General features: G+C 55.7%; 1 protein-coding gene across 1 annotated transcript; it reads left to right on the top strand.

Annotated features, from left to right (window-relative positions):
* Positions 1–8121: 8121 nt before the first annotated feature.
* Snai1 (snail family transcriptional repressor 1) lies at positions 8122–12720 on the top strand. The gene is made up of 3 exons (XM_006992627.4): positions 8122–8308; positions 8619–9146; positions 11812–12720. Exons 1-3 carry the CDS (start codon positions 8227–8229, stop codon positions 11994–11996), a joined length of 795 nt encoding a protein of 264 aa, XP_006992689.1. The 5' UTR covers positions 8122–8226; the 3' UTR covers positions 11997–12720.
* The last annotated feature ends 352 nt before the right edge of the window (positions 12721–13072 follow it).

Here is a 13072-nt window from a genome sequence, read left to right as displayed (position 1 = left end):
TGACTCCCCAGTGCTGGGATTAAAGGCGTGCACCACCACCACCACCACCACCACCACCACCACCACCACCACTGCCCGGCCTAAAAAAAAAAAAAGTATGTGCATGAGTGTGTTCCCTGCATGTGTGTCTGTATTCCATGCACATGCAGTGTCGTCGTCGTCGTCGGAGTCTTTGTTTTTTGTTTGTTGAGATGCGGTCTCACATAGCCCAGGTTGACCAGGACCTTGTGATCCTCCTGCCTCCACTGTTGCTGGGATTACAAGTGTGTGCTATGCCTGTCTTGTGGCTCAAGTCATAGAATTCTTTCTTAGAGGTTAACATTGAGTTATACCTGGTAATTAGGATTTCAAATTCAGATAACCCTTAAACCCACTGCAGGGACTGACTTAGCTGAAGGGCCACAGAAAAGTCAACCTTGAGACAAACTTGGCTGGAGTTTATCAACCGCTGGTCTCCATTGTGATGACAAAGTAAGCCTAGCCTAGGGTGTGCCCGATGAGGCACTGGAGGGGGCGGAGGGAGAAAGGAGGGCGGAGGGGCGGCTTCAGGCACACTTGTCGCAGAGGTGAGCCCTTTGTGACCTTCTGGGAAGATCACTGTACATAAGAGAGCCCTAAATGCAGTGTCCATGAGGCTGGAGCATGCCCAGTGACAGGCACCTCAACGGGGGAGTGTGTGTCTGTGTGTGTCTGTGTATCCTGTATCCTGCGGGGGCTTTTGAAATCCTGTCGGCTTTTCCAGGAGACGGGATAGGGCAGTTTATGCACACAAGGAGGGTGTCCAAGGTTCAGCAGCAGCTTGTTGCTTATTTTAAAAGCTAAAGTTTATCTATTATGATCATATTCGTCTGTGCTCTGTGTGTTGGTGTGCCCTGCCACAGCACTTGTGGAGATCACTGGACAGCTCTGCGAAGTCTGTTCTCTCCCTCCACTTTTACACGGGTTCCAGGGATCCAACTCAGGCCATCAGGCAGTGGGTGCCTCTGCCTGGCCCCACATTCACTTGGTTACAGAGTCTCTGTGGTGAACTCCCCACTTACAAATCAGCACCATGAGGGGCTGTAAATGGCTCAGGTGGTGAGAGCAAACGCTGCTCTTACAGAGGATTTGAGTTCAGTTCCCAGCACCCACAGGGGTGCCTCGCTTCCACCTTAACTCCAGCTCAAGCATGGCAGATGCCTCTGGCCTGCACTGGCCCCTCATCTCACATGCACAAACACACACACAATTAAAAATAAATCTTGTGAGGCTCAAGAGAAGGCTCAGCGGTTAAGAGCACTTGCTGCTTTTGTAAAGGACATGGGTTCAAGTCCCAGCACCCACATGGAGGCTTACAAACATCCATAACTCCAGTTCCAGGGCATCTGACACCCTCTTCTAAACTCTGATAGCAGCAGGTGGGCATGTGATGCACATACACATGCACATTATAACAAACAACAAGAAGCACCCAAACCAGATGACTGTAGCTGGGAGGCAGACATCCTGCCCAGCATGCAGAAGGCTCCAGGTTCAACCTGGAGTACCACAAAAATAAACAATACAGCTTAAGGACAGAAAGGCATGTAAAATGTAATGTAGCAAAGATCTTCCCTTCCCACCTGCTTTCCCTCCCTGGAAACGTCCTCACCAGAGTCCAGACTCCACTGGAAAGCCTTTTAGGTCCCTAACAGCCTTCCAATCTCTCCTTCCATATGCAAACAAGCCCATTGTTCAGCTATCATCTATGCTGATGAGTCGCCTCCATGCAATCTGGGACTTCTTCCTGCCCAGCTATAGGGCCTAAGGGTGTGTGGTGCTCACTGGTCTTCCTGTGGGCCAGTGTGGGATGCTTTAGGGACCCAGCTGGGAATGCACCTCCTCCACAGAGCCTGGTCCTAGCGGACGCTCCCACTGTAGGAAATGAGAAGGCTGGTCTGAGTCCCCTGACCCAAAAGCCAGCCTCCAAAACAGTTTTATCTGTGACCAGCGACTCACTGGTTCTCTCTTTGTCCCCACTGTCCTTCCAGTCAAGGTCAGCTCTGACCCCATCTGTCCCTTCATCTAGTCCAAGAGGCCAGTGAAAACCAGTCAGCAACAACTCTGGGAAACTAGAAGTTCCTGGCCGGCCTGGTGGTAGGACAAGACCCCGAGATTCCCGAAGGCTGAGGCAGGTCCACGGTCAAGGTCAGCCTGAGCAAACCTAGTGATGAGAAAGAACTCTCCCAGGGCCCTGGAGACAGACAGACAGACAGACAGACAGGGGGTGAAGGTGCTCGCTGCCTGAGCCACAGGAAATGTGGAGGACAGGTGGCACGTGGGACATTCACACTGTCACTCACACATGCATAAAGGAAAAGGGCTGGGGACATAGTCAGAGGTGACAGGCTTTAACCCCCAGTTCTTCTGGGGAAACAAAATTTAAAAAATGCAGAGGCAGGCTGAACTCTCCTGAGTTCTAAGCCAGCCTGACCTACATACCAAGTTCCAGGCCAGTCAGGGCTAAATAGTAAGACCTTGTCTATAAAAAAGAAGAAAAAGAAGTCATCAACTTGCTGACCGAAAGAACTTGAAAAGTAGTTTAGAACACAAAGAAAAGAAACAGCTCTGGGCATGGGAGGGCTTCTCCCTATCACTCATCGCCATGAGGTGGCTTGGGCAGGTGAGAAATGCCCCCCTCCCACCCATCAACGCTTGAGGCAGGTGGGAGAGCAGGCCCTGCCCTTCACCTGGGCAGCACAACAGAGCCAGTCCTGTTGGCAGAGCTGAGGGAGAGCCAGCCCCAATACTGTGAGCATGGGAGAGCTGTCCCCATTACTCACCTGTCACATGGCGGCATGGGACAGAGATGCCCCCCACCATCAATGCCTGGGGCAGGTTAAAGAGCTGGCCCTGAGGTCATAAGAGCAGGAGAGCTGGCCCCGCCCCTCACCTGCTGCAACACTCGGGGGTGTGCCCTAAGCCACACCTGGGCCACACAGTGGACCTGGCCCTGAAGGTGTAGATGTGGGAGATCCGACCCTGAGGACAGGAAAGTGGGAGAACTGGCCCCACCCCATGCTCCTCTCTGCAAGGGGTGAACTAGCCTGGGCAATGCAGGAGAACTCACCCTGGTGGTGAGGACAGGAGAGAGTTGGCGGGATGACCAACCCTGCAACTACCCAGACCCAGAACCAGGGTTAGCGGCTGGCCCACCCCAACATCCACTGCATCTGTGATCTGCTGGAGCACGGAAGGGACCAGTCCTGCAGACCCAAAGCTGCAGGATCTCCACAACACAGGACAACAGCAGGATCTCCAAGAGGAGTCCCAGTGAGGGCCCAGCATTGAGAGTGTAGCAGAAACCAGAGGCCTCCAACCAGACCAATGACCCTGCGATTAACACGTGCAAGTAAAGATATATGGACACTCACTGTGTCACACTGCAGCTTCCTTGACGAGATTTTTTTTCTTTTTTCTCTTAAATTTTATGAGTGGGGGGGGGCGTCTACAAGGGCAGAGGGCAGATACACAGGGATGGAAAATGAATGGGAACGAGATGCATGATGGGAAGGACACAAAGAATCAAAACAAAACAAAAAACAGCTCTGGAGATAAGTGATTTGAATCAGACAAATCCCAAAAGAAGCAAAACCTGGTGCACAGAGTGCCAGTCCTAGCCCTGGGACCCGATTTCAGACAGTGGAGCTAAAAGGAAGGAGACAACAGCCGGTGTGGGCCAAGTTGTGCAAAAGAATCCTCCACTCCCTGCTGAAGGGGTTCAACTCAACCCTTCGGAGGGCATTAGCCATCAGGTTTCTGTGGAGCACGTGGCTCTCGCTGTCTGCAGTACAACACTGCGGGGTGGGCAGAGCCACTCCTGAAACTGCTCCATTATTTGTAGCAAGAAAAAAAGTGGCATTCCATGATGGCGCACGCCTTTAATCCCAGCACTCGGGAGGCAGAGGCAGGTGGATCTTAGTGAATCTGAGGCCAGCCTGGGCTACAAAGTGAGTTCCAGGACAGCCAGGACTACACAGAGAAACTCTTGTCTCAGGAAAAAAAAAAAATGTCATCTGAATTCCCACCTGAGTCCCCTTGTTAAACTGTGTGATCTCAGCAAAACCCACAGAATTAAAAGTGTGGCGTTGGCCAGGCGGTGGTGGCGCACGCCTTTAATCTTGGCACTTGGGAGGCAGAGGCAGGTGGATCTCTGTGAGTTTGAGACCAGTCTGGTCTGCAAACCGAGTTCCAGGACAGCCAGGACTGTTGCACAGAGAAACCCTGTCTCGAAAAACCAAAAAAATAAAATAAAAATAAAAAAAAGTTAGGAGTTGGGCCGCATGGTTCTGGCTCTGTGTAATCCCAGACTCTTGGGAGGCGGAGGCAGGGATCACAGGTTCAGGCCCAGATCTTGTTTCAAAGTAAAAATGTGAGGTGGCTCAGAAGGAAAAAAGCATCGAGCAAACCTAGACACCTGAGTTAAACTCTCAGAATCCACGTAAAAGGGGGAATGGGAAGTGACTCTAAAGGCGTCCTCTGACCACCACGTCCGCGTCCACGTCCACACGCATGCGCTCGAAGAAGCTTGAAGGTGACTGGAAGGACAGTTCAGTGATATGGTCATTCTTCCGGGAGCTTGAGTTTAATCCTCAGCATAAAAACAAACAGTGAGCAAAAAAAAAAAAACGAGCCCACTGTGATGGCACATACTTTAATCCTAGCACACAAGAGGGTCAGGTGGTGGGAGCCAGCCTAGGCTACATAGTAAGTTCAAGGCAGCCTGGCCTATGTTAGCGCCTCTTTCAAAACGACAAAAATGGGGCATTTTTATAGCGGGGCACTGTCTAGCATCAAAGTGGCCATCTGTGGTGACAAAATGGGGCTGAGTTAATATAAACACCTGTGTGTGTAACCATCCCCTTGTCTATTACAAAGGTCACCTCTAGAGGTCTGGGGGGGGGGGCTTTGGTTGGTTGTAAATCACGGGTTTAGTGGAGGAACACCTGAAGAAATGCAGCATATATTCAAATTTACCCTCCTCCCCCGCCTTCCCTAGTTACATTAAGTGGTCCCAGGTTGCTCTCCTAGGAAGGGGAGACGCAGGGAGGCACTTTGGCCAGCAGAGGGCGCAGCAGGACTGTGCCCCAGGCAAGGGGCGGAGCCGGCGGGGGAGTCTTTGGGGAGCTTGTAGGAGAATCAAAAGGGTCTCTTGCAATCCCTGTACCCAGGAGGCTGACGCAGGAGGACAGCGAGTATTAGACTAGCCTACTTGTGAGACCTTGTCTTAAAAACAAACGAAGTTGCCGGGCGGCGGTGGCGCACGCCTTTAATCCCAGCACTCGAGAGGCAGAGCCAGGTGGATCTCTGTGAGTTCGAGGCCAGCCTTGTCTAGAGAGTAAATTCCAGGACAGACACCAAAACTACACAGAGAAACCTGTCTCGAAAAACTAAAAATCCAGCCTGGTCTACACAGACAGGAGTTCCATGACAATCAAGGCTATACAAAGAAACCCTATGGGGGGGGGGAAATACATACATACATACATACATAGGGAAAAAAGGGGGGGCTGAAGCGATGGCTCAGCAGCTAATAGCACTGGCTCTTTCTTACAGAGGACCTGGGTTTGGTTCCCAGTATCCACACAGTGGCTCACAACCACCTGTCACTCAAATGCCAGGGGAATCTGGCCTCTGAGGGCATCTGCACATGTGGTATTTATTCACACAGGCACATACACATAAATAAAAAATAAAAATAAAAATATAGCCAGGTAGTGGTGGCGCACGCCTTTAATCCCAGCACTCAGGAGGCAGAGGCAGGTGGATCTCTGAATCTGAGGCCAGACTGGTCACAGAGTGAGTTCCAGGATAGCCAGGACTACATAGTGGTAACTATTTCTCAAAAAAAAAAAAAAAAAAAAAAAAAAAAGACAACAATAAGCAAATAAATTAAAAAAAAAAGACTCTGCAGTGAACATTTTCCTAACTTTCACTCTGAGTGGGTGTGTCCCTGAATTCTCCACCATTCAGCTTGCCTACTTGTGACCATCTGTAAATCCCGCTAACTGCACACCTGTGTCTGGCTTTTGCTCATCATGTGGCTTGAGAATCATTCTGTTGTTGCATGGAACTGTTCATACTTTAACCTTCCTTCCGTCCTTCCTTTTCCTGATAGACTGACTCACTATTCAGCCAGAGTTAGCCTTAAACCCCTGAGCTTCCTGCCTCTGCCTCCCACAAATACAGATGTGTCTCCAGTCTGGCTGTAGTTAGTGCTGCTGTCAGGTCAGCTGGTGTTATTAATCCAGCCTCAGTTGATAGATGGTGGTGGTGTACGCCTTTAATCGCAGCACTGGGGAGGCAGAGGCAGGTGGATCTCTGAGGGCGAGGCTAGCCTGGGCTACAAAGCGAGGTCTGGAACAGCCAGGGTTACAAAGAGAAACCCTGTCTCGAGAAACCAGAGAGAGAGAGAGCAGGTGTTGGGTTGTCCTTTCGTCTTGTTTGGTGGGTTTGAGACTGGCCATGTAGTCTTAGCTTTGGTAATTCTTTACAGGCATCCAGTAGCTCTGTCGTCTTAAAAGCGGATGCCCAAGCCCCGCCCTAGATGATTAAATCAGGATGTGTCTGCAGGTGAAGGCGGCAGGGTTAGGTGTTTTCAGACACTCTTGAGGAAAGGGTGACAGTCGGCCTAAGAAGAAGGCTTCCTGGGAGTGGGGGAGTCACCTGTCACCTGTTGGGCTGAGTCACGCCTTTTCTAAGTGGCATGCCAGCATCCATCAACACTTGACCAGGTTTTACTTGGCAGGTGTGAGGGTGTGAACTGGCCTTTCCCCCGGGCTTCGTTGTTTTTTTCTCTTTTCCCACCTTACTAAGGAGGCCGGGGTTGGGGGCTGAAACAAAGGATGAAAGGAGGCCTAGCCAGGTGTAGATCGGGAAGAGAACAGGACCGGAGGGTTGAGGGCAGGCGGCAAGGTCCTGTGGTAGGAAAGCCTTGGCCATTGTGCATAGGGTTAGGGGTGAGGGGCTCAGTCTTCTCCCTCTGGACTCAAGGGGAGCAGCATGGGTGAACCAAATGAACCCGGAGGGCAGAGTGTTCCGCGTGATCGTTCCTGCGGTCTGTTCGCCCTCTCACCGGCGCTGGGAGAACGACTGTGGTCGCTGTCGTTACCTCCAGTGTCCGGAGACTCAATTGTTCTGCTAGCGTGGGGCCCCAGAGGTTTCCATAGCCCCTCCATTTCACAGGTGTGTGTAACCTCATACTGTGGGGTGTGGGCTTGATTTCCGGGGCCACCCTGGTGCTGGGCTGGACCCTTCCTTCCTGCGACCCTTCCAACACGATTCTCAGGAAGCCCGGAGCTCCGGTCTCTGCTACGGCTGCCTGCCTCGCACCTGCCCTCAGCGGCGTTTCACAATGCAACTCCAAACAGGTCCCTCCTCAGCTGCAAGTCCTTCTGTGGCTCCCCGGTGCCCTAAAGGCAAAGTCCAAACTCCTCCGACCCCTCGGGGCCTGCCCACACCACCCCCACCCCTGGGAGCCGCTCTCCAAAGCTGGGCAGACGGCAGTTACGCTTACCTCGGGCCTTTCCCCTCGGTGTTTTTTCACTTCCCCTGGGAAGTCAGAGACCCGCCCCCCCTTTCAGGCGACCGTCCATTGACAGTCACAGCTGTCCCTCCCCACCGCTCTCCATCAAAGCGCACCTCCCTTTGCATTAGAATCGCCCGTTTACCCCGTCTGTCTCCCCCACGGACGGACGGGAAGCCAGCCTGCTTCGGTAGGGCTGGGAGTGTTTGTTTCCTTCGGGTGGTATAGGCAGCCCCCGCACTCGGCCTGGTTTAGCGTGGGCGCCCCCGACGCACGTGCGAGGGGAGCGGATCCACGCATTTTCGGGGGTTGGGTGGGCGGGGGGCGCCGCTCCCGGCAGAGGCCAGGCGCGGCCACCAGGGGGCGCCCGAGGCGCTCGGACGCCGCGCGGTCCGGCCCGGGAGGAGCCCCGGCCGAATCCCGGCGCCACGCGGCGCGAGCCCCTCCGGCCCGGGCGCACCTGCTCCGGCCGTGGTCTCGGGCCGCGCCGCCGCCCGCCATTGGCGCAGCCTTGACAAAGGGGCGTGGCCGGGGCCGCGGCCCCGCCCCCCAGCCCTCCTACTTAAAAGAGTTTGCCGCACCGAGGGGGAGCACACAGTGCCGCGGCCCGGCCTCGCGAGCGGAGTTGCCTGTCGACCTTGCGTGACCCGGTGACCCCGGCTGCCTAGGTCGCCCCGGCCACCATGCCGCGCTCCTTCCTGGTCAGGAAGCCGTCCGACCCCCGCCGGAAGCCCAACTACAGCGAGTTGCAGGATGCGTGTGTGGGTGCGTGGCGGGATGCGGGACAGCGGGCAGCTCGGGGGCTCCCGAGGGCGCGGAGGGGGCGAGCCGGGCTCTGCGGGCGCGACAGGTGGACCGGGAGCTCCGGATCTTGGCAGTTGGGGTCCCCACCGAGGGCGGGGTCTGTGACCCAGGCCGGGGAGGCTCCGAAAAGTGTAGACCCGAGGGAGGACGGTCCTGCGGAGTCCGGAGTCCGGGTGGGGGAGGGGCGGGCGGGGAGCCCCGGGGAGCCCCTCCACCGGGCGCCCCGAGAACCGGCCCCGTTGACCCTCTGCTCTCTCTTCTCTGCCCGCAGAGTTCACCTTCCAGCAACCCTACGACCAGGCCCACCTGCTGGCCGCCATCCCTCCGCCCGAGGTCCTTAACCCCGCCGCCTCGCTGCCCACCCTCATCTGGGACTCGCTCCTGGTGCCCCAAGTGCAGCCGGTTGCTTGGGCCACCCTCCCGCCGCGGGAGAGCCCCAGGGCGGCAGAGCTGACCTCGCTGTCCGATGAAGACAGCGGCAAAAGCTCGCAGCCGCCCAGCCCGCCCTCGCCGGCGCCCTCGTCCTTCTCCTCCACCTCGGCCTCATCCCTGGAGGCCGAGGCCTTCATCGCCTTCTCGGGCTTGGGTCAGCTGCCCAAGCAGCTAGCCAGGCTCTCGGTGGCCAAGGACCCCCAGTCCCGGAAGGCCTTCAACTGCAAGTACTGCAACAAGGAGTACCTCAGCCTGGGCGCCCTGAAGATGCACATCCGAAGCCACACGCTGCCTTGCGTCTGCGCGACCTGCGGGAAGGCCTTCTCCAGGCCCTGGCTGCTGCAGGGCCACGTCCGCACCCACACTGGTGAGTTCCCACAACTGCCTCTCATCTCTCTGCCGCCCTGAGTGCTTGGCCTCTGACTGGTGGACTCACACTCGCTTCTGGTGCAGCCAAGCAGATGGCAAAGGAAGACGCTGGTTCTCCTGCACCCTGCTCCTTGCTGTTAGGGCGGGGAGTAAGGGGGTGCCCTCCGGCTCCCCACTCTCAACCCAGACAGACAGAATATTGTTAGATTTCTCCACCTGGTCTTGAAGGTTGGGAGCATCCTCGGTCTCCCCATTTCTGAAATGCCCAAGAACAAACACTTGGTGGGGTTTTTGTGTATGGTGAAGTGCTGGGTGCAGGTGCCATGCCAAACTCAGAAGTGACTTTGCTAGTCTCTCAGCCTCAGAACGTGTGGAAAGCTTCCAGAAGTGAGGGGACGGCCTTAGCCTGTCCGTGATCGTGGGGATTCCCGTGTAGGGGTAATGTTTGGAAAGAGTGTTGGAGGAGAAGTTTCCGGGGCCACAGCTATCCAGCTTTGGGGTGTGAGCTGGCTGGTTGGAGCTGTGCATTTCCTGTTGTGGCCAGCATTGGAATAGTAAAGCTGAGAGGTGGGGGGCCGTTTGCAGGTCTCACGGACCTCCTTACTGCATGAATGAGGCTACCCGTTTCTCCTCCTCCGGGCTCCTACCGCCTCAGATTTAACTGTAAAGTCCCAACAGCCTGGCCTTTATCCTGCACCGTGCCTAAGCCAAGGGGCTGGACTTTGGGGCGAGCTGAAGCCCTCAGGGGTCCTAGGCTGTGGCCCATCCAGAAGGACTTTGTTTTGATGTGAAGGCATGGCTTAGACAAAACCCTTGTTGAAATGTACCACCCTGTCCCTGGGAGTCCCATTGTGTGTCTTAATGGTGGCCCAGGGGGTGGGGGCCTGCAGGGTTAGAGCAGGTGCATGGGGCAGTGGTGCCCAGCACCTGTTCTGGCCGCAGCTGCCGGCTCACTGCATGGCAGGCCCCCTTAATCCAGGGGGTATCGCATGTACAGTGCCCCCCTCAGTGGCCTTTGTCCCAGCCGGCCTGGTGCCGATTTCACACTTGCCAGGAACACCATAAAGGCGTCCGGGGGTCGGAGATCTGTGAGGAGTGGGGGATCTACACTCCTGCACATTTCTAAAACCCCCTCCCCAACTCCATCTCCCTCTGTTTCTCCCCCCTTTGTTAAGATTCACCCCAGCTCACCCGTTCCCTGCCAAACTGGCAGGTTAGTCCTTGGGAGGGGTCATCACCCCTCACTTGTAGGGACCTCCAGATCTGCATCAGCAGCACCGAGTTACCGAGGAGTAAGTGGAGGGGGGTCCTTGCTAGGAGCCTCACACTGGCTTCCCTCCCCAGTCCTCAGGTCCCACCTGCGTAGCCACAGGCTTCTGTGGGTATGTGCCCCCTGCTCAGTGAATACCTGCTGAGTGGGTGGAGCCTACAGGAGCCCTGCTGAGATTCCCTCCATCCAGAAGCCCAGCACACCGAGGAGGCATTCATCAGCTCTCCCTCGAATTCCAGCACTAGACTTAACCAAAGGGCACGCCTGTGGCCCAGCAGCCTGGAGGGAGGGCGGCCTGCTTTGTTTGAGGGCCGGTCCACATCTTAGCATCGTGCTTGGCACACAGTAGGAGTGCCACAGATACGTGGGTTTTGTTGTTGGTATTTGTGTTGCCCAGCTAGTCTGGGTTCAAACCAGAGACCCCCTTCCCTCTGTCTCCATTGCTGAGATGATAAGTGTAGACTGCCATGCGCAGGTCCCTTTTTATTTAAAAAAATTTTTAAAGCGCATTTATTAATTCTACAAGCTTTTTGGGGGGGTGAGGCTTGGTTTTTCTTTTTCTTTTTTCCCTTTGAGACAGGGTTTCTCTGTGTAGTTCTGGTACCTGTCCTGGAGCTCACTCTGTAGACCAGGCTGGCCTCGAACTCACAGAGATCCACCTGCCTCTGCGAGTGCTGGGATTAAAGGTGTGCGCCACAACTGCCCAGCTATCTACAAGCATTTATTAAACACTTACTGTACCCTTACATACAGCCTTGGCTGGCGCGGTGGGATGTCAGCATCCCAGGAGTCTGTAAACCCCCAGGCTGGGCCTTAAAGTAGGCTGAGGAGAGGTTCCCCAATGGTCCTATGGGGAAACAGCCAAGATTTGGGATTGCAAAGCTCGGGGCTGCGGGCAGGGGGCAGGACGCAGAGGAGTGGCCTCACTGGCTCTGGGTGGGGGTAGGGAGGCCTCTCCAGGCTGCCTCCTCAAGCTTTGTCCTAGACAAAGTAAATCAAGGATTGACTTCAAGGCTGATAATAGGAACACCAACCACAGCTCCCCCTGCCTACGGCAGTGGCTAAAACGGAGGGCTGTGGAGGCCTGGTGGGTGACCGGAGCCTGCTGCTTACCTTCTGTGCCTCGGTTTCTCTGTCTGAAGGGTCCCACGGTGAGAAGTGGTCAGTGCCTTGGCAGCATGTGTCTGGGTTTACTCTGCCCTGGGAGGGAGCGTGGAGACGACAGAAGGCCGGTGGTCAGGGCTGCGTGCGGGGAGCCCACGACCCTCACCCAGCGCAGGCCCGCCCGCCTGGGCGCAGTGGGTGTCGTGGGGCCTGGCTGTACTTGGCCTCCATGGAGCATCAAGGCTGCTCTGTCGGGGCCTCCTTCCTAACCCATGGCATCTCTCCCCAGGCGAGAAGCCCTTCTCCTGCTCCCATTGCAACCGCGCCTTCGCTGACCGCTCCAACCTGCGCGCCCACCTTCAGACCCACTCCGACGTGAAGAAGTACCAGTGTCAGGCGTGTGCCCGCACCTTCTCCCGAATGTCCTTACTTCACAAACACCAAGAGTCTGGCTGCTCCGGAGGCCCTCGCTGACCCTGCTCTCTCTCCATCCTTGACTTCTCCTGGTTCCCTGGAGCCGGTCCTCACTGCCAAGCCTCCCTCCTGGACATCATCCGTCCAGCCTTCATCCCGGGACCTGTGGAGGCCACGTCTGGCCCTGGTTTCTGCTTGGCTTTCTTGGCCTTTTCTCCAGATGACAGACGGAAGGCAGAGTGCCTTGGTCCCCTCCCAGAGCCACCCCTCAGTATTCATGAGGGACAGCCTCTGGACACCAGCTGCTTCGAGCCATAGGACTAAAGCCAACCCACTGGCTGGGAAGCTTGAACCCCACTCAGGGGACCCCTACTTCCCTACCTCCCCCAAGGACCCTTCAGGCCCACTTCCTCGAGGTACAACAGACTATGCGATAGTCCCCCCTCTCCCAGCCACATCCATGCCCCGCAGGGTGGTTGCTGGACACATGTCCAGGTGCCCCCGGGAGCTGTTTCAGCCCCGCCCCCATTTGTCCGGGTGACACCTGTTTCACAGCAGTTTAACTAAGAAGGGACCATGAGTGATGGCCGTCACTTGTTAGGGGCCAAGTGGGGGGCTTCAGCCTGGCCAATGTGTCTCCCAGAACTATTTTGGGGCCCAACAGGTGGTCCTGGGAGGAAGATGTTTACATTTTAAAGGTATTTATATTGTAAGCAGCATTTTGTATAGTTAATATGTACAGTTTATTGATATTCAATAAAGTGGTTAATTTATATACTAAAAACTGGTGCTGGTGAAGGGACACATTAACGGGACTTACGGGAGAGAGGGGCAGGGGTCTTGAGTCCTGTGCTTTGGAGTTGTAACTGGAGCGCCTGGCCTGGGTGTCTGTTCAGTCCGGGTACTGTACAAGCTCCCCCACGCTCTTGAGGTTGATTCTCTGGCATAGGAAGCTGCTTCTCGGCCTTCTCTCCAGCCTGGCCCTGTGCTGGGGCTCCACTGTGGCAGGTCTTGGGGCAGGACTAGCTGCCCCTCCCAGCTGAAGGAGGATGCCTTTCCTGTTCCCAAGGGCCTCCCTGTCAGGCAGGCCCACACCTCTGTCTGGCTGCTGGGTACCAAATGGCCTTTGATGCAAG

Source organism: Peromyscus maniculatus, chromosome 4, assembly GCF_049852395.1.
Source record: "Peromyscus maniculatus bairdii isolate BWxNUB_F1_BW_parent chromosome 4, HU_Pman_BW_mat_3.1, whole genome shotgun sequence".
Lineage (NCBI taxonomy): Eukaryota > Metazoa > Chordata > Mammalia > Rodentia > Cricetidae > Peromyscus > Peromyscus maniculatus.
The sequence above is the reverse complement of the archived record's forward strand: the minus strand, read 5'-3'. Positions and strand labels throughout refer to the sequence as shown.